General features: G+C 38.1%; 1 protein-coding gene across 14 annotated transcripts in view; it reads right to left on the bottom strand.

Annotated features, from left to right (window-relative positions):
• Positions 1-20,614, bottom strand: part of RYR3 (ryanodine receptor 3) — a 572,638-nt gene that overhangs the window by 290,133 nt on the left and 261,891 nt on the right. For all 14 annotated transcript variants that reach the window (XR_013521058.1, XM_054240576.2, XM_054240580.2 and 11 more), the window contains 2 exons: positions 13,735-13,908; positions 9,578-9,699 (listed from right to left, as the gene is read on the bottom strand). Coding sequence is in view for 13 of the 14 variants with exons in the window: in XM_054240576.2 (XP_054096551.1) it covers positions 9,578-9,699; positions 13,735-13,908 (296 nt within the window). In the remaining variant the exon portion in view is untranslated. The remainder of the gene's footprint in view (positions 1-9,577; positions 9,700-13,734; positions 13,909-20,614) is intronic.

Raw genomic sequence — 20,614 nt, 5'->3', positions numbered from 1 at the left:
TTGTTAAGTCACTAACTAGTGTATGTTAATCTGCATACATGCTAAGAAGAATTTTCATCTAGCCCCAAAACAAAAACTCAAAAAAGCTCTGAAAACAACCAGGCTGTGCCTGTGAGGTGATTAGACCTGAAGGACCCTGGCAATCAAAGAGTATGCCTTTCCTAGTTTCCAATTTTGGTGAAAATTCAAATTTTGTATTAAAAAATACTAAGTCCAGAGCTTCTGCACAGCAAAAGAAACAATCATTAGAATGAATCGGCAGCCAACAGAATGGGAAACATTTTTTGCAATGTACCCATCTGAGAAAGGGTTAATATTCAGAATCCACAAATAACTAAAACAGATTTACAAGAGAAAAACAAACAAGCCCATTCAAAAGTGGGCAAAGGATATGAACAGACACTTTACAAAAGAAGATATATATGAGGCCAACAAACATATGAAAAAATGCTCATCATCACTGGTCATTAGAGAGATGCAAATCAAAACTATTTGAGATGCCACCTCATACCAGTTAGAATGGCAATCATTAAAAAATCTGGAGACAACAGATGCTGGAGAGGATGTGGAGAAACAGGAACACTTTTATACTGTTGGTGGGAGTGTAAATTAGTTCAACCATTGTGGAAGACAGTGTGGTGATTCCTCAAAGACCTAGAAATAGAAATTTCATTTGACCCAGCAATCCCATTACTAGGTATATATCCAAAGGATTATAAGGGCACGTGCACACGAATGTTCATTGCAGTACTGCTTACAATAGCAAAGATTTGGAAACAACCCAAATGCCCATTGATGATAGACTGGACAGTGAAAGTGTGGCACATATACACCATGGAATACTATGCAGCCATAAAAAATGATGAGTTCATGTCCTTTGTAGGGACATGGATGCACCTGGAAACCATCATTCTCAGCAAACTGACACAAGAACAGAAAATCAAATACCGCATGTTCTCACTCATAGGCGGGTGTTGAACAATGAGAACGCATGGACACAAGGAGGGGAGCATCACACATTGGGGTCTGTGGGGGTGAATTAGGGGAGGGACAGTGGGGGGGTGGGAAGATGGGGAGAAATGGCAGATATAGGTGATGGGGAGGAAGGCAGAAAACCACATTGTCATGTATGTACCTATGCAACAATCCTGCATGTTCTTCACATGTACCCCAAAACCTAAAACACAATACACACACACACACACACACACACACACACACACACACACCAAGTCCATGCAATGGGTATGGAATACTGTGGGACTGCAAGCTTATTATAGGCAGGGAGGCACATCAGTATGTATTCAACCCCTGGCAGTGTCTGGCACATGTTAAGTTCTCAGTTAGTATTTGCAAATGGCAAAGAATACCTGGGATATTATTAGACACAAAAATAGTGGGGAAGAGATTGCCATGAGTACATGAGGAGAAGTCTTGGCAGTATGAAACTCAATAATATGACTTCCCACTTCTGAATTCAGTGAAGGAATGAATACATTTTCCTCAATATTTTGGTCTAGTTTCAGGGCTTGCTTTTGAATATTTGTTTTAAAAATACTTTCATTTTACTAGAGACACCGAGGTTGGTCAAGAATAATTCTTTACATGATAGGAAAAGATGACAGCAAGAGATGTACAGGCGTTTTTGTAGCTTGCTGAGGCAGCATATGCACCATACAGGGAGTTGGAAATCACAGGTCTCAGCCTTGCCACTGCCATTATTGGTGTGATATTTGGATTGCTGCTAAGCCTCTAATGCTCCCATTTAGCATTTGGAAAATAGGAAAGGTGCACTCTTTGATTGCCAGGTTCCTTTAGGTCTAATTTTTCATCTGTTGGGTTCTCATTGCTAGACTACTTCCTCTTACCCCTTGAAGAAACATGAATATTACAGTTCTCCACTAGACTAAGGCAGATTTATTTCTTCCTCAAAAAAGAAGACGTATCACATGCTCGGCATGGGGAGCAATGGTGAAAACAGACAGGACTTCTGAACAGTCTCATGGTGTTCATATTCTATTATAGAAGGACCTCAGAGAGTAAAGAGATAAGTCAAAGCCTCAAATTAGAGATGACACAATTGGTACCTATCTCGCCCCACCTTCTTCAACTCCCTGTAACTTGCCCCACTATATTCTTGGGTCTTTGCCAATGAATTCTTTTATTAAATTCAAGTGAGATCCCAGTTGATTCTGAGTATTTATTATAACATAATGATTTATTTGTTGTCTCTTTCCTAAGGTTAAACTTAGAGGACAGCTGACAGTATCTTTTCCTCAGCAGGGTTTTCAGACTCCTTAATCTATCACACTGGTCATTCATACTGGACTGTTCCCAGCAACTCTACAGGGAAGATGAGATAGCATGATGAAATTTTAACCTCTTGTTTTCCATTTTTCTTCCTTGCTCCTTCCCTCTTCCCTTAACCTTAACATGTTCCCAGAAGGCCACCCCTCCTCCTGGCTTCTGTGTACACACAGAATACAAAGTTGATTTTTCAAAAGAGATGGGAGAGAAGAATCTACTTCCAAAATGTTTTTTTCTCCTTTATTTCCTGGCTCTTACAAAATCCAAATACTATGATTTTTGCAGCCCACATCCCCTCAGCATTGATATTTTTTCACTATGCCTGGGAGAATCAAGAATTTCCTTCTTGAGGGTGACACTTAATAGCTGAGTAAAGAGCTCAGCAAATCCTTTCTCACACAAAATAATAGCAAAATTGGGCAAAATAGTTCAAAATGACAATCTTTGATCTCTTGAAATTGACTAAAGGCACACCAAAAAAATAAAAGTTTTTTTTTTTTTTTTTTAAATGAGACTTAGTAAGAACAGCTGGGGTCTATGGTGTTTCAGCCTGTTGATGCTTCCATCTCCTCCCCTGCTTCATGGCAAAACAGCTCTAACTGGGCAGAGTAGGCAGTGTGCAAGGACACACACTAGCTCAGGAAAAACAGGAGAGGACCCTCGCTATCTATTCATTCCCACACAAGCAGAAAACAAAATCCAGGACGGAACTCTAAACTGCCTGAACCTTGAACTCTCATCCATCCAGCCCACACACAGGTCCATTAGCAAATGGTCAGAGGCTTGACTTATAAGAAACTCTAAGGGAGATTTTTCAGGCTGAAAGAAATGACACCAGGCAGTAACTAGAGACCACACAAAGAAATGAACACGGGTAAAGGTAACCATACAGGTAAATATCAGAAACAACATAAAAATATGTATCTTCTGTTTTGTTCCTGTAACCAATTCAAAAAACAACTGCATAAAGTAATTATAAAATTGTGTTGCTGAGCTTATAAATTATGAAGACGTAATATAACGTGGCAAGATTATCACAAAGAAATAGGCAAGGAATGGAACAATGTTAATGCAAAGTTGCTTTATTTGTTAAGTTAGTATTAATTTCAAGTGGATTATTTCAAGTTAAATAAATATTAAATTCCCTAGAGCAACCACTAAGAAAACTCCCCAAAAAAGCATTTTTAAAAACTCAAATTAACTAACATATTACTCTAGAGAATATCTATTTAACACAAAAAGGTAGTAAAAGAGGAACTGAGGACAAAAAAATAAATAAAACAGACAAATAAATAGCAAAGTGACAGACATAAATCCAGTTATTTAAATAATTACATTAGATATAAATGGATTAAGCATACCAGTGAAAGGGAGAGACTGTCAGACTATTTAAAAAAATCAAATATGTGTTGTCTACAAGGAATGCACTTTATATTCAAGGACACAAATAGGTTAAAAGAAGATAATATGCCACACAAACAAAAACCATAATCTGCATGTAAGATGCCTGGAAGGGCTCCACAAAACAGACTTAAGACAAAAATGTTCATAGGGAAAAAAGGAAAATAGTTTAAAATTATGAAAGGGCAAATTTATCAGAAATATGTATCTATTATAAACATATAAGCACCTAAAATTAGAAACCAAAATATGTGAAGCAAAAAACTGATGGAATTGGTGTAGAAGATGACAATTCAATAGTAAAGGAAACATCAATACCCTATTTTCCACCAGTTAATGTAAAAGCCCATATTAACATAAGAAAAAACTATAAACTTATATCGATAGACCAAGAAAAAGCATTTGACAAAATCTAATGCTCACTCAAGACAAAAGCTCTCAACAAACTAGGAATAGACAGGAACTTCCTCTACCTGATAAGGACATCTACAAAAACCCTATAGTCAATATCACACTTAATGGGGAAAAACTGGCGTTACCCACCCTGCCCTTACCCCCACAGGAACAAGACAAGAATATCTGTCCATATTACTTTTATTCCACATTGTAGTGGATGTTCTAGCCAGTGCTATCATGCAAGGAAAGGAAATAAAGGGCATCCCTATTGGAAGGAAAAAATATAAAATTCTTATTCACAGATAACATAATCTTATATGTGGAAAATTCTAAAGAATCCACCTGCTCCCCAAAAAGCCCACTGATCTAATAAATAATTTAATTAGGTCAAGGATATAAGATCAATATTTTTAAAACTTAATTTCTATATGTCAGTATTTCTATATATTAGCAGCAAATAATCTGAAGTTAAATCAAGAAAATAATTGTATTTGTAGCAGCACCAAAAAGAATCAAATACATAGGAATATATTTCATAAAAGTATAAGACTTATATAATAAAAACAACAATATCTTCCTGAAAAGAATAGAGAGACATTTTATACTTATAGATTGGAGGACTTAATATTACAGGGATAACAGTCCTCCAAAACTGATATCTGTATTAAATATAATACCTATCAAAATTACAGCAGGGTATTTTTGGACAAAAATTAATAAACTTACCCTAAAATTTTCATGGGAATACAAAGGACCCAGAAACACCAAAATAATTTTGATAAGAAGTACAATATTGGAGCATTCACTCTACATGATTTCAATACTTACTATAAAGCTACATTAATTAAGACAGTGTTATTTTGAAATACTGACAGGCATATAGATCAATGTAACAGAATTACATTTTTTTTTTTTTTTTTGGTTTTAGGAGCAGAGTTTAATAGGCAAGAAAGGGAAAAGAAAGAAGCAGCTCCCCTGTACAGAAACAGAGGGAGGGGGGCTCCAAAGCCGAGAGGAGACCCCATGTGCCATGGAAAAGTAGCTGCTTATATGAGTAGGCTGAAGGCGATGTTGTCTGATTTGCATAGGGCTCAGGGGATTGGTTTGACCAGGCATGTTACTCACAGAGCCTGCAAAAAAACTGGTCCCCTCACCCTAGTCTTTCAATATGCAAATGCAGGGCACCATGACGTTCCGCACACGTGGGGATACGGGGAGGCAGCCAAGTTGCCAGGCATTTGTGGAGGCAAAGGCAAAAGAACAATTGGGGGAATCGCCACGTTTGGGTGGACCTAGTTTCTAATAGCCTGCATTTGCATATCAGTGGTTGCAAATGAAAGAAACTCTTAACATTTATGAGCACTTGGTTTTTGACAAAGGTGCCAAGGTAACTGGATGGGGGAAGGTTGTCTTTCCAGAAAATTGTGTAGGGAAAAAAATCTGATCTCTATATGGCCCACATGCAAAAATATTAATTTAAACCTTTGCCTCATACTATGCACAGAAATAGACTCAAAATGGATCACAGACCTAAATGTAAGGGCTAAAATTTGGAAGCTTTTAGAAAAACAGAGGAGAAAATCATGATGATTTTTGGAAAGGTAAAGAGTTCTTAGATATGACACCAAAAACACAATCCATAAATGTTAAATTGAACCTAATCAAAAATCAAAGCTTTCGTGCTTCAAAAGACATAATTTTAAAAAATGAGAAGAAAAGCCAAAGACCAGGAGAAAATACTTGCAAATAATAAATATGGCAAAAAAAAAAAAAAAACCTTGTAATCAGAAGATACCAAGAATTCTCAAACTTTAAGACAAATGACAAAATTTAACAAGGCAAAATACTTAATTACATTTTACTAAAGAAGATACATGACTGGCTGGTAAGCATATGAAAAGATGTCCAGTATCATTATTCCTTCTGGAAAGTCAAACTAAATCCACCATGGTAATACCACTTTATAGCTACTAGTATGGCTACAATAAAAAAGTCAGATAACAAATAAAGAAACAGAAACTTCATACATTTATGAGAGAAATGTAAAATGGTACATGCACTTTGGAAAAGAGATTTTCAGTTTCTTAAAAAGTTAGACATACCCAATTGAATAAACAAAACATGGTATTTATGCATGATGAAATTTTATTCAACCTTCAAAAGGAATGAAATCCTGTCACATGTTACATCATAGACAAACTTTGAAGAAATTTTGCTAAGTGAAATAAGCTAGACACAAAAGGACAAATAGCATGCGCTTCCACTTATATGAGGTGCTGAGAATAATTACATTCATAGAAGCAGAGAGTAAGTGAAAGCTGTAAGGGGCTGAGGGAGAGGAGAACAGGCAGTTTTTGTTTAATAAATACAGAGTTTCTGTTTGGGATGATAAAAAAATTGTGGAGATGGACAGTAGTGATGACAATGAACTTAAATATGGCTAAAATGATAAATATGATGTGATGTATATTTTACCACAGTAAAAATATATCAAAAAGTTACACAAATTTATATCTGACTCAGCAATTTCACTCCTAAGTATTTACCCAAGAGAAACAGAAACCTACATCTGAAAACTTTTCCACTAATATCCACAGAAACATTTTTAGTAATCAAAATGGAAACTATCAACTGCTCATCAATTCGCATATATCACGAAAATGTGATATATGTGCACTTCTATCTATATAGATCTTTCACTCTCTCTACACACACACATATGAATACTCTTCAGCAACAAAAAAGTGAAGAAACAAATGAATACACTTCAAAAATGTAATGCTAAGTGAAAAGGTCAGATGCAGAAGAAAACATATTTTATGTTTATTAATTTAACGTATTAAATTAAGACAGAAAGCAGATTAGTGGTTGCCTAGGGCTGTGGGTGGCAACTAGAATTAACTGCAATGAGAATACGAGATATTTTTGGAGTGATTGAAATGTTCTAAAACTGAACTGCAGTCATATTTGTAAGGCTCTGCAAGTAAGTATATTAAAACTCACTGAACTGGCCAGGGATGGCGGCTCATGCCTATAATCCCAACATTTGGGAGGCTGAGATAGGAGGATCATTTGTGCCCAGCAATTTGAGATCAGCCTGGGCAACATAATGAGACCCTGTCTCTACGAAAAATTAAAAAGTTAGCCAGGTGTGGTGGTGTTTATGTGTGGTCACAGCTACTCAAGAGTCTAAGGTGACAGGATTGCTTGAGTCTGGAAGGTGGAGAGGCTGCAGTGAGACCTCATCTTAAACAAAAAACAAAAAGTGAAATGTCATGGAATTGTACATTTAAAAGGATGAATTTTGTAATATGTAAATTCTACCTCAATATAGACATTTAAAAATAATTTTTCCATTGTCAGGCATGTAACTCCCACTGACTTTTTAAAATAACAACTTTATTGAAATACAGTTCAAATATCATACAGTCACCTATTTAAAGGGTACAATTCAATGGTTCACTAGTTTTTGGAATATTCAGAGGTGTGCAATCTTTGCCATGATCAGTTTTAGAACGTTTTCATTAGCGCTCCAAAAAGCTTTATGCAGTAGCAGTCATGCTCCCTTTCCACCTAAGACATCCCAGCCCGAGGTAACTCTTTCTGCTTCTGCCTCTATAGATTAATTTATTCTGAACATTTTGACCACGTGAATGAAAAAAACATCCCAGGGTAGCAGTTCTTAACTGAGGTTCATGTTAGAATCACCTAGGGAGCTTCAATAAAGTATCTGCAGATTCTGATGCAATTGGTTTGTGATGTGGCCTGGGCATCAGTGTGTTAAAACCTCCCCAGATGAATCTAGCATGTAGCCACAGTTAAGATGTCTATTGTAGGGCAGTCGTGTTTAAACTTTAGCATACATCAGCATTGCCTGGAGGACCTATAACAATATGAGTTGCTGGATCTTATTCTCAGAATATCTGTCTAAGTAGGTTTGAGGTAAAACCTAAGAATCTGCATTTTCAACAAGTTTGCAAGTGATGCTGATGCTCTGGTACAGAGACGCACTTTAAGAATGTGTGTGAGACGTCAGCACAGTGAAATGGAAGAAACCTGAGCCCCAGTAGCTAGGCCACCCATTTCCCCTAAACCACCTACCTTCTTTATATTATTACTGAAACAAGAAGTAAGAGTTTACTCTGCTATTGTGAATAGTGCCACAATAAATAAACATGTGCATGTGTCTTTATGATAGAATGATTTATAATCCTTTGGGTATATACCCAGTAATGGGATTGCTGGGTCAAATGGTATTTCTATTTTTACATCCTTGAGGAATCGCCACATTGTCTTTCGAAATGGCTGAACTAATTTACACTCCTACCAACAGTGTAAAAGTGTTCCTATTTCTCCACATCCTCTCCAGCATCTGTTGCCTCCTGATTTTTTAATGATCGCCATTCTAACTGGTGTGAGATGGTTGGTTGAAGTTGGAAACCATAATTCTCAGCAAACTGACACAATAACAGAAAACCAAACACCGCATGTTCTCACTCATAAGTGGGTGTTGAACAATGAGAACGCATGAACACAGGGAGGGAAACATCATACACCAGGGCCTGTCACGAAGCGGGAGCCTAGGGGAGGAATAGCATGAGGAAAAATACCTAATGTAGATGACGGGGTGATGGATGCAGCAAACCACCTTGGCACGTGTACACCTACACGTTCTGCACATGTACCCCAGAACTTTTAAAAAAAATTTTACTCACACTGCAACAGCAGCCTAGCCTATTTCCTGATACATCCCTTGGATTGCAGTCTTTCAACAGCAAGAAAAGTAAAGATCTAAAAAAAAGTTCTCATTTCATGCAGATTTACACATGTAATTTATACCCCTTGGCTTTAGACAGATTTTCCTACAAGAGAAGAATGATCTTGGAACACTGCACAGTTTACAACAGAATCAGTTTCTCATGGTAATTGGTACAAATGATCCACGGAGTTCTGTTTTGGAAGCATTATTTAGACTGGAGGGATTGTGATCCAAGCAGGCAGTTTGGTTAATTTTCCCATTTAAGCCACAGCCACAGTTGGGTAACCCAAGGCTTCCAATGCAAACCACAGCAGCAATTCTGAATGATGTAGAAACCCTTTCTACACAACACTTGGGGAGTGTATCGGTTTCTCTTTGCTCTTTCTCTGTTTACACACAAATATAAAATGGACTCCAACTATGCACTCCAACTCTTTTCACTTATTTTCATGCAAAGATCTTAGATATTCATCACTCCAGTCTGAATAGCTAATGGGGCTTGGGCATTTGTTGGGCAGTGAAGCTAGTAGGAGTTCACCTATGTAGGAAATATGTTTCAGTCCCAAGCTCTTGATGGTAAAACTCTTTGCTGGTTCATCATTGTTTCCCAAAAACACTCACCGTATCAAAAGGAGGTGGTGGTGGTGGTGGTGGTGTTGTTCAAAGACCACGGTGTAAAACTTACCAGGTAGAGGAGGAAAGGAGCTGACATACCTGACAAACTGGCTGAATAAGGCTGTAGTGTTCCGGATGATCCGAGCAGCCTGGGACTCTTCACGCTGGCATCTCTGCAGTGTTAATCCATCATCCATGTGGCCTTCCTGGTGGAGTATGACCTACCCACAGGGCAAGGGGCAGCAGCTCTAGGTTACAGTTATTCCACATATGGGCAGTCAACATTTCCTGCAGTATTTCCCTCATCCCTCTTATGCCTTTCTCCAACTAAGCTCCCCTGGGTTCATTTTGAGAATGGGACATTAGCGAAGTTATTTTACCCATATGCCCCGTTAGCGACATGTGAACTATTCCTGGGACACGGTGCTTTGATGAAAATGAAATTTTATGTGCCACCATGGTATGAATTATGACATACTCCTTGGGCCTAAATGGTCAATTTGAAAGGGCGATAACATACCTCAGAACAGATTTTTCTCTTAAAATGAACATGGAATCTTACCCTTGGAAATGTGAAAAGTCACTGTGTTCAAAGCCTTTTTCTCCAGAGATGAAATGAAGAAAAAGGCAGTCAATTTAAAGCAAAACTCCGCACTGGGATCAGTCTTGAGTTACTTGACTGAAGGCCAACTACACAGAAATACTTAACTACAGGGCTGGAGAAAGAAGCTCAAGGTGGTAGCTCGCTTCTCTTAGAGGTTAGAGAGTAAATTTGAAAGCATAGGCTCTGATATCAGCAGACCTTTGTCTAGTCCTGCTGTGCCACTGACCAGCTGTGTGACCTTAGGCAAGTTACTTAACCCCCTTAATACAAATACAAACAAATATAAATAACTTAATACAAACAAATATACTTTGAATTTCACCATCTGCAAATAGGCTTATCTTAGAGGGTTGCTTGGAGGATTTGATGATATACATGTAGTCATTTGGCATGGTACCTAGAATCTAATAGGTGCTCAATGAGCGTTTGTTTTAAGGGACAGCATATTACTGATCATAGATCAGTAATCTGGAAGCTAAGCATATCCACTTTTCATTAATGACATCACGACACAATTTTTGGGGGAGGGGCTACTAGCTTTTTGTGTGGTCAGTGGCTTTTCCCTTATAATGGTCACATATGTGAAGATGTTAAGTGAGATAGTTTGATGCTGATTCAAGTTCCCTGGCATGGTTTCCGCTTAATGGAAGTAAGCAAAGAGAGAGACCGTGTAGATTTGGAAAGTCTGTATGTCAACACAGACAAAATGTGTGGCTCCAGAAAATGTCTTTAGAATAAAGATTGTTGATCTCTCTCATTTTTAGCATAAAGAAACAACTTATTTTCCTTTCCATGTGAAAAATCTCTTCCTTGCTTTTTATTTTTTTGAAGGCACTTCCTAATATGATGAATTCATGCACGAAGTTGAATATAGGCTTGTTCATTTTTGAAGCAATACTGCATCTCATCTACATACTGCAGTGTAAGCATGAGCAAAGCATACTCTTACCATTGAAATCACTAACTGTTAGAAAATACTACTTTGTTAGAACTTCCCAGCAACTGGTTAGCAATGTTGCATTTGGGTTTAGCAACATATTGCCACTATGTTTGCTTTGGTCTGGGTCCCAGATTTCTGGTCCTTAAAGACCAAAATTCTTAGGGTTTGCTTGTTCAGATAAAACATTTAAACTAGCCAGCTGAACGAGAAAATAATGACAACTGAGGGGAAATGCAATTGTTAGAATGTTGTTCTTATGAATGCCATTGATCTCAGTAGCCCAGTTCCTAAGGTCCTTTTTCTCTTGGAGAAATCTCACAACCCAAGAGCAGAGAGAAGCAGCCTAAGACTGGAATAGGAAAGAGGATGCTTTACAGTGGGTACTCATCAGGTGTTTCATTGTCTTTGTGCTCCATTGGGTTTTCTTGATTATTGTTTTGTTCATTTCATAAAAAACAACAGATTTGGACAATCTTTGTATTTTTGGAGAGGGCACTTAACATGCTTCGTAGGAAATGAAGTGGTGTAACTCTGTCAAGGGCTGAGCACCATCACACCATCTGGAAAGGGTTTATAAAAGCACCTCCCAAATTCACATATACATTCTAACAGTTAAATGAATCTACAGGCTATCGTCCTAGAAGAGAAAGGCAAAGGCATGGACAGGCACAGTAAGTGAACAATGCAAACTGAGATTTCTCGACATTTAGAGTCCTTGGAGTGTGTACCTGACCACCCAGAGTTATAGGCAACATCCATAAATTCCATGTTTTTTTTAAATGCTACCATCGCCTTACTAGGTTTGAGAACTCTAGAGTCTCTAGATGATATTACTTTGCTCTATAGAGGATTTAATTTTCTTCTGATAGGCTGGTAAGAACAGAAGATGGATTCTTGGGATTTATTTTTGATTTCTTTGCATTCCCAGCATGTAGCCCGCATTCCCGGGGTGTAGCTCTTCTAAAGATCAACCGAAAGCCTACTGTGTTTCCCAGGGCCATTCCTACTTGGTATACCCTGAACTCTGACTTGTGTCTCCCTAGCACTGTCATAATGTCAACATCTCTGCTTTGTTCCTCATCACTACAGCACTTTTCTGTTTGCTATTTTGGCTTCACATCCCATCTATGGTCAGCTTAGGATTTTAGAGGAAACTGCATGTAGAATTTCCAGCTAATGTTTTTGTAGTTCTCTCTATTCTGGACTCATGGCCCCTTGAGTCCCAGAAGCCTTGGCAGACCCTATGTCTAATCTGTCTCTTTAGCACAATTGAGCTAATGCAAGATCCCATTCCCTGCTTCTGCAAATCAGCAAATGTGCTGAGGGGAAAACAAAGATGAAGGTGGGCTCACCTTATTGCACTTGTGTTGTATGTGCAATATTTCATGCTTATGTTTTGAGTTGTTTGGTTGTTGAAACTTTCCTTTTTTGAGATGGAGTTTCGCTCTTGTTACCCAGGCTGGAGTGCAATGGCGCGATCTTGGCTCGCTGCAACCTCCTCCTCCTGGGTTCAAGCAATTCTCCTGCCTCAGCCTCCCAAAAGGGAGGGACTACAGGTGTGCACCACCATATAGGTGGGACTACAGGTGTGTGCCACCATGTCCAGCTTATTTTTGTATTTTTAGTAGAGACAGGGTTTCACCATGTTGACCAGGATGGTCTCGATCTCTTGATCTCGTGATCCACCTGCCTTTGCCTCCCAAAGTGCTGGGATTACAGGCATGAGCCACCATGCCTGGCCTCCTTTAATTTTTTTTTTTAAGGTACTGTATCTAGCCTTTCCAGTTGTTTTCAGAGGAAGGGTTGACCTCATACCAACCAGATATGTGGCCTCTTATGTATTCTATATTCTATCCCCTCTTGATCATTTCATTTCTCCTTTTCTGGATATTTTTCTAGTCTGTGTTGCTTTACACAAAATTAAGATATTGCCTTATGTTTGTTCTCAATATCCTTTCTTACCATAGCCTGTATTCTGGAAGACTTTTCATCACGATACCTTAGGCTGCTATACCTCAGCACAGTGCCTCCTAGGACTAGATGACTGGTCAAACCCATATTTTATAAGGATTTTTCAGGAATAAAAGCATCACATCCTTGGCATCCATTATCTGGTTCCCACCAAAAGAAACATTGTTATGGCAATTGATTTTCTGGTAAAAATATTCTGTATGTATCCAAAGCTAGTTTTTCTCACTGGAGCAGGCTGTGATACACCACTCAAAAAAGATACAACCTCTGTGGATACAGTGTCATTCCACAACATCTCTTCTTTCTGCCAGTGGGTTCCTGTTGGCTTGTTATTATGCAATCTGCATTTTCTGTGTAGAGATCTATTTAGTCTTTACATTATGAAAACTGCACAATAGCTCAATTATTCACTGAAATGAAGGGAGCAATGATGTGGATAATTCCAAGACAGCAAATCACTAAAAGCCATTTAGATCAGGTTTTAGAGTGCATTAAACACATGCCACCCCTTCCTCACAGGTTTGCTGTGTATTTGTTTTTTCCTCCATTGAATATGGGGTCAAAGTATCCAAATTAGGCTGAAGCATTAGAGAAACTATGTACAATCTATCACAAAATAACTCTTCTGAACAGTAGGAAGTAAAACACAATCACGTCCACCTGATTCTCAGAACCACTTCTATTGCCTAGTTGCTTCTAACATAGGGTAAAACAATTGTAGATAGACTTTCTGACTCTCACCTTTCTTTTTAGAGGTCCCAGGCGGGAAGTTTTGACATCCTGTGCTTTGTAGGTCACCCAGAGACCACTGGCTATATGCTGCACAAAGCAGACAGAATCTCCATACTTGATTTCTGGAACTCCCATGCCTTCTATATCTCGCTTGTGACTGGAATCTAATTTCTCCTTGATTTCCTAATTCATACACAAAAAGGAACAAACATAGGCATGTCTGATTAAATAGAAACTTAATATACAAATCACCTAGGTAGAATTTGTAAGCAAGGCAACTGATCACCAAAATAATCGTGGTGTGCCTCTCCAAGCCAGGGTTTCAGAAAGACTTGCTTCTCTTATCTCTTGTTAATTGTAAAATCAATGGCTTTCAAGTTCTGGTTACTTCGGTGATTATTTAAATCCATGGGAAAAGGAGGCACCTAGAAGGCTCTCTTCTCTGTTCTGATTTTGTGTAATTCTTCGCTATATTTTCTACTTTCCTCATCCTGATTTTTATACCTAAATAAGTAACCTTCACACGCCAATTAACTTATTTCCAGCAAGTGTCAGCTTCCATAATTGTAATGGTTATCAGTCATAAATGCACTGACTCAGTGACTTTAATCATATCTACTGATTTCATATAAAAATTTCTTATGAAAATCTGCAGAGAAAAATGATCCTTTTAGTAGGCAGGGTTTACTACTGTGCCTTAAGCTAGTGTAGTAATTTGTACATCAGTCTCTTAGGGCCTCCTCAGTGGTGTGTTGTAGTCAAGCGGTTTCATTCTTTAGTTGTCAGTTTAACTACCTATTCTCCAGTGTGGAAACAGGATTTCCTGTGCATCAGGTAACAACTCAGTGACAACCTGACGTACCTGTCTGATGTATGGTAACTTCTTCCCCTGCTCATCAGTCAGGGCCTCCATGGTTCTATTCTGAATGGTTCTACCCTATTTCCACTTCTTTTCTACATCTTGCATTAAATTGCTCACTTGTAAAAGCCATTAAGTAGGCAGCAATTTGAACTTTTACAGAATAAAAAACGGCATTCCCTGTTTGCAAAAACATTCTTCTGTTTTTTTTTTTTTTTTTCTTTTTGAGCCAGGGTTTCACTCTGTCACCCAGGCTGGAGTGCAGTGGTACAATCTCGGCTTACTGCAACCTCTGCCCCCAGGCTCAAGTGATGTTACCCTCCCAAGAAGCTAGGACTGTAGGAGCAAGCCAACACACCTGGCTGGTTAATCTTTTTTTTTTTTTTTTTTTTTTTCAGAGACAAGATTTCCCCGTGTTGCCAAGGCTGATCTTGAACTCCTGAGCTCAAGTAATCCACCCACCTTGGCCTCCAAAATTCTTATGCCATTCTTAGTAGTGGAACAAACAGCAGTGCATGTATTGAGTCATTATCATGCTCCATACAATGTTCTAAGTTCTAAGTTTACATGTATTAATTCTTCATACATGTAAAGTATGACTACATTCATAGTAGTCTCTGATGTAGCTATAAATGCCATTCCAGTTTTACAGATGAGAAAATGAAGGAGGTAAATTTGTCCAGGATCTTTCAGTCAGGAAGTAATGACAGGATTTAAACCAGGAAGTCCAGCTCCAGAGTCTGCACTCTTCTCCTCAACTACGACTCACCCTTCAAAATCCTGCTCAGAGGTCACCTCTGTAAAGGAAGAGTTGTCTCTCCTGCTGTTCTTCCCCAGCACAGTCTCATTGCTATATTGGGCACTTAGCACATCATAATGTAAATGTGTTTGTTTATATGACACTTTTTTTTATTGCATTTTAGGTTTTGGGGTACATGTAAAGAACGAGAGGATGTGATGAAATAGGGACATTTTGTTTTTGTCAGGCTATTAAAAAAAATCCAGGGCACAGGTCAAATTTTAATTAACTTTGTATTTATAACAAAATTCAACACCTATCAATTACTTAACGGGCGTATATTGAGAGAATAAACATAGATAGCTGAGTGATTTTCTTTCACATTTTTCATTTCAGTTATTTTTCTTCAAACTTTCATAAAAACAGAATTATTTTGTACAACATTTAAAGGCTCACTTGGAGCAATATTAGTACTTCACAAGAAATTTCTTTTTTCTTTTAAATGCGTGTGTTGAAATATTGGCTGGATTATTAAATTTGACTTCTTTATTTTTTCAAGCAACAATATAACATCTAATAATAAGTATGAATTTTTTCTTTCTCAAAAGGATTATTTCCAGAAAAATTTATTTCTGATTTTATAACGTCAGCTAACAGGAAAATAGTATTTAATATATTGGGATTTTCTTCATAGGCAATTATTGATCAAGAATGCATTTTTTCTATAAAACAATGGATACTTGATTTTCACTGCAGAAATATTCACAGCTCTAGAGACATACAAGCCAGTAACAAGACTGAAAAGATGCCAAAATTTTCATCTCTATTCTGCTCTGTAACCATAGCGAATGCAGTGGTTGAAAATTACGTACACCACAACTATTAAATATGAATAATTACATTAATTTTTAATGGCTCCTGATTAAAATAATGCTTATTTACCCAACTATCAATGAATATGGTATCTTCCTTATTTTCCTGCTTTTCATTTATTTAAATATGGCTTTGCCAAAAAAAAAAAAAAAAAAAGATCTGTTTTCCTGAAGTCACTGAAATACATGAGTCATTATTCTGTACAGAAAGGAGTGTTTCTGTGTCTTTACTTTTACAGAACAGCATTGGCTTCCAAATTTTATGGTAGTCCCTGCAGTAGCCGCTTCTAATTTAATAGAATAATAGTAGCAACAACGAAAATGAAGACAGAGAAAAAATCAACACTAAAAACAACCCCCTTCAACCCTAAACAATAATGATAAATCAGTAAAGGAAACTAAAGAGCTTGGTGATAGAAATGCTTGATTTTATTGACAGCACACTGGTGACATTTTTTTTTTTTTTTTTGACTTGAGAATGAAGTAATGCTCCTTTCTGTTTTTACTTGAATATGGTCCTAGCTGCGGTCACCCTACCGCTAGAAATGGAACCTTTCTAAAAAACAGAGCTAATCCAATCATTCTCTTTCAATAACTCCCAAGTTCCTATGGAATACAATTGTTATCTCTAAAGTTTTTATACCCAAAATGCTCTAAATAAATTGGACTAAGAGGACTTATCTTCATGTACCAAATGTTCCCCTTCTTTGGGCCTTTACTGATATTACACTTTCTGTTCAAAATCCCCCTGCATTATCTTGGCATCACTACATCTGTATTGTTTATATTTTGTATCTTCTATATATTACAGTGTTTTGATATTTTTGAAAGCTTTCTGGCTGTGGAGAGACTGCCCTTCTTGGAACTAGCCAATTCTTCAAGATAGCAAAGGGCTCAGCTGCATGCCTTTGATATGCAATCTAATCAATTCACAGCCAGACCTCCTCTATCTGGCTCATACCTCCCAGGAGGCAATATTCCTCTGCTTTCCCAAGGCTAGGTACTAGGTAGATAGGGACCACTCTATAGCTTCAAGCCCCTTGAAATTAATCAAACTAGCAAATCCCAAACTGTTTACCCAGCCCTGCCTTGCCTTAACCGTGGAAACCTCAATAAAAGTGGTAGCATAGGTTCTCACTTTGCTCCTGCCCCGTTTGTCTGCCTCCTGACCAATGCTGGTGCTCTGCCATGGCATGCTGCATCTCCTGTTGCTAAGAGCTGTGAGTATAATAAACTTTGTTTTCCCAAGTCTCTCCTGTATCTCCTCACATGGCTGCACCTGACCAATGATACATTAAGGAATATAGCACAACATCTCATTCATCAAGCCTCCTCTATAGCCAAAGTTGGAGGATACCTATGCACATCTGATCTCATCGTCTTGTGGACCATGCGAGGACTGCCCTTTCCAGGGCTAGCCAATTCCTAAAAATGGCAAAGGACTCATCTGGGAGACCACCTTTTATGTGCAAACCAACCCAAAGCCCATAAAGCCAACCATTTCCTGTACCCTCTGGACCACCATTCCTCTAGCCTAATTTCCCCAGGGCAGGTACCAGACAACTAATGCTCCAGAGCCTGCTGAAATTATTCAAAGTAGCCAGCCCTAAGCCTTTGTATCCTGCCTAGCCCATCCCTTTCCATGGAAACCATGAAAAGGCTCTTTCCCCCCCGTTTCCCCTCTCTCTGCCTCCTGGCGGATCCTGCTGCTTCTCCATGTGGCCCTGTGTGGTATGGCATGATCATTCCTCTTGGAAACTGTAAGTAATGAGTGTTCTTTTTCAGTGCTGATTGTCTCCTGATTTTTTGGCTTCATCATACCTGAATAATAAAATCTACATTTTAGAAAACATGTATTTTGTTGTTGGTATACTAGCTGACCCATGTCAGACTGAAAACTCCAAGGGTGTAAAACTGGGATTTGTCTTTGTATTTCACAAAGTGCTCTGCTTAAAATTGGTTGCAAATCCTTTGTTACTGTTTTATTGTTCTGCAGGCATTCAATCTGTATCCGTTTATCAGCATGAACCTTGTTTATATTAGATGATAAGCTGATTCTAAGAAGGAAGAGTTTACCTGGCCTAGTATGTGTTAAAGAGCAGTAATGATTTTGCCTCCACTGACAGCTTATTAAGGAAATGCTCATGACCATATCATAATTATCATATTAGTATTTGGCTGAGACGATCAAGTTGCTACTCTCCAGATTGGTTTAATATTCCTCGAAGGATGAAGAAAGAAACTAGACCCAATAGTTGCCCAGTGCCTGGTTTGAATTAGGTATTGTGCTAAGTACTTTACAATGAAAATGCCATCATGTAAATTCGCCAAAGACCTACGAAGTGGTATGCATCATACATGACACTTTACATTTTCTCTAAATCTTTCAATGGCCCTGCAGTTTTTATTATCCTACTTTGTAGATGATAAAACTGAGGCTTGCAGAGTTTGAGCAACTTGCTCAAAGCCACATAGTTGTAAGTAATGGAACAAAATCCAAAATCAGGTACAATTCCAAAGCCAGATATCATTCATTTGAACAGAATTATCTGAATGGTTATCATCACTAGTAGCACAGTTAAGTAATTAATTTTACCAATAGTTTAATTGCTTAAAGGTTAATATGAAGAAAAAGTTGAAAACATATACTATTATTAGAAAATGGCTTTGGGTTCATATGAATTTTAAGAGTTATACACATAAATCAATAAGCACACCGAGGTGGTATGGTCTATATTCAGAGTACAATTGGAGTTTGGAAGAAAAAACAACTCTACCAGGGGAGTTAAAGATGGTTTTATGCAAGAATTTCTACCTGAAATGCAGCCAGGGGAGAGAGGACTGAAGGGGAATATGGAAAGGATTGGCATTCTAAAAAAAGGGGCACCACACAGCAAGGAGAATGCTGGAATCCAGACAGAGAGATGAGCAAAAATTAAGGAATCTGAACTCTATTGTACAGGTTCATGCTTCTCAAGCTCACAATGTTAACAGACTTCATGTGGGGAAAACACGACCGTGGACAAATACTGAATCTTCTAAGAGTCAAAGGGAATATTACAACAGTATAAGCTCTTTAGTCCTATGGTAAAAACAAAACAGCAGCATCAATGAAAAAGTCAAAATGACCTATAGAACTCTAATGCAGAATTTTGCTTATTTCCTACCACTATTATCTGCCTCTTGGGAAAAGCTAGTGTAGGTAATGGAAAGCCACTGAAATACAAGAGTTGCATCTTAGAATAATCATTCCAACATCAATGTGAATGATGGGCTGACAAGAAATATGGTTGGAGATTGTTAAATTGTATGTTATGCCATTAGTATCTAGGATGATACATGGAATGGAGTAGATTCTAATTTATGCTGACTAATTAGAGTGAAATGTGTTATTTAATACAATTAAGCCCCCTGTGTTGGCAGATAACAAAGTACCTTTTACAATATAGGACTGGAGGCACCCAGAAATGTTTCAGAGGAAAAGTGGATATGGAAAGACAGACCTCATTCATGGATTATAGGGTAAGCCTTCAAGAAACTCCTGGTTAGCCCACTATTTCCAGGTGTCTCTGGAGAAACCTTAAGGAATCACCTTTGGGTTTGTTTCTATATCCATATAGCCCCCTTAAGACTTTGTAATCTAGAATTTGAGATCTTAGTATTGCCCTTAAACACCATACACTGCAGGACACTGATAGGAGTCTAGCTGGCCCCAAGCTTTGTGTGGGAAGAAGAGGAATACCTTCCTCCGTTTATGACATGCTGGGAAGCAGATTCATCTGCCTTATTGGGGATGGCATATTTCTTGAGCAGAAGTCACTGTACTGGGCTCTTTTCTCCGTATTTCTCAGTTAACCCTTGCACCATCACCTTGAGATAAATAGCACTATTTCCATTTTATGGATAAGAAAACACCCAAGTCATCTTCCTGGTCTCATTTAATTTTCACAGCAATCTTTCAAGACACACTTCTTTAAATCCCTCTTTTTACAAAACATATGAACAGCATATGGCAGAGCCAGGGTCCAAACCAAGGCTTCTTCCACTTCAAAGCCAAAGTTTTTCTTGACCGACTCTCTATTTGGCTCACTTTGAACAGTAAACACTAGGGAAAGCACATCAATTTAAAGTTTAAAAATCCTTTGTTGATTTTATTTAAAATGAAGATACAGTAAATGATGTTGTCTTCAGGCATTTGAATCTTACTATCCATATTTTCTCCTCTCCCCTTCTCCCCTTTGCTCTATAACCTCCCTTCCCCCAGTGGATAACTCAGTGAGAAAACGGAGCAAGCAAGGGGACTGGCAAAAACAGTGCTGTTTCTGCACCAGGGTTTCAGAGACAGACGCACCATGAGCACAGCTGTCACCTTGGTTAGGGTCGCCATGGCTGCTGAGGTTAAAGGGTATGTGAAAGGTA

The sequence above is a fragment of the Callithrix jacchus genome, chromosome 8 (assembly GCF_049354715.1).
Source record: "Callithrix jacchus isolate 240 chromosome 8, calJac240_pri, whole genome shotgun sequence".
In the NCBI taxonomy this organism is placed as follows: Eukaryota; Metazoa; Chordata; class Mammalia; order Primates; family Cebidae; genus Callithrix; species Callithrix jacchus.
Note: the sequence above shows the minus strand (reverse complement) of the source record. Positions and strands in the feature narration are given on the sequence as shown.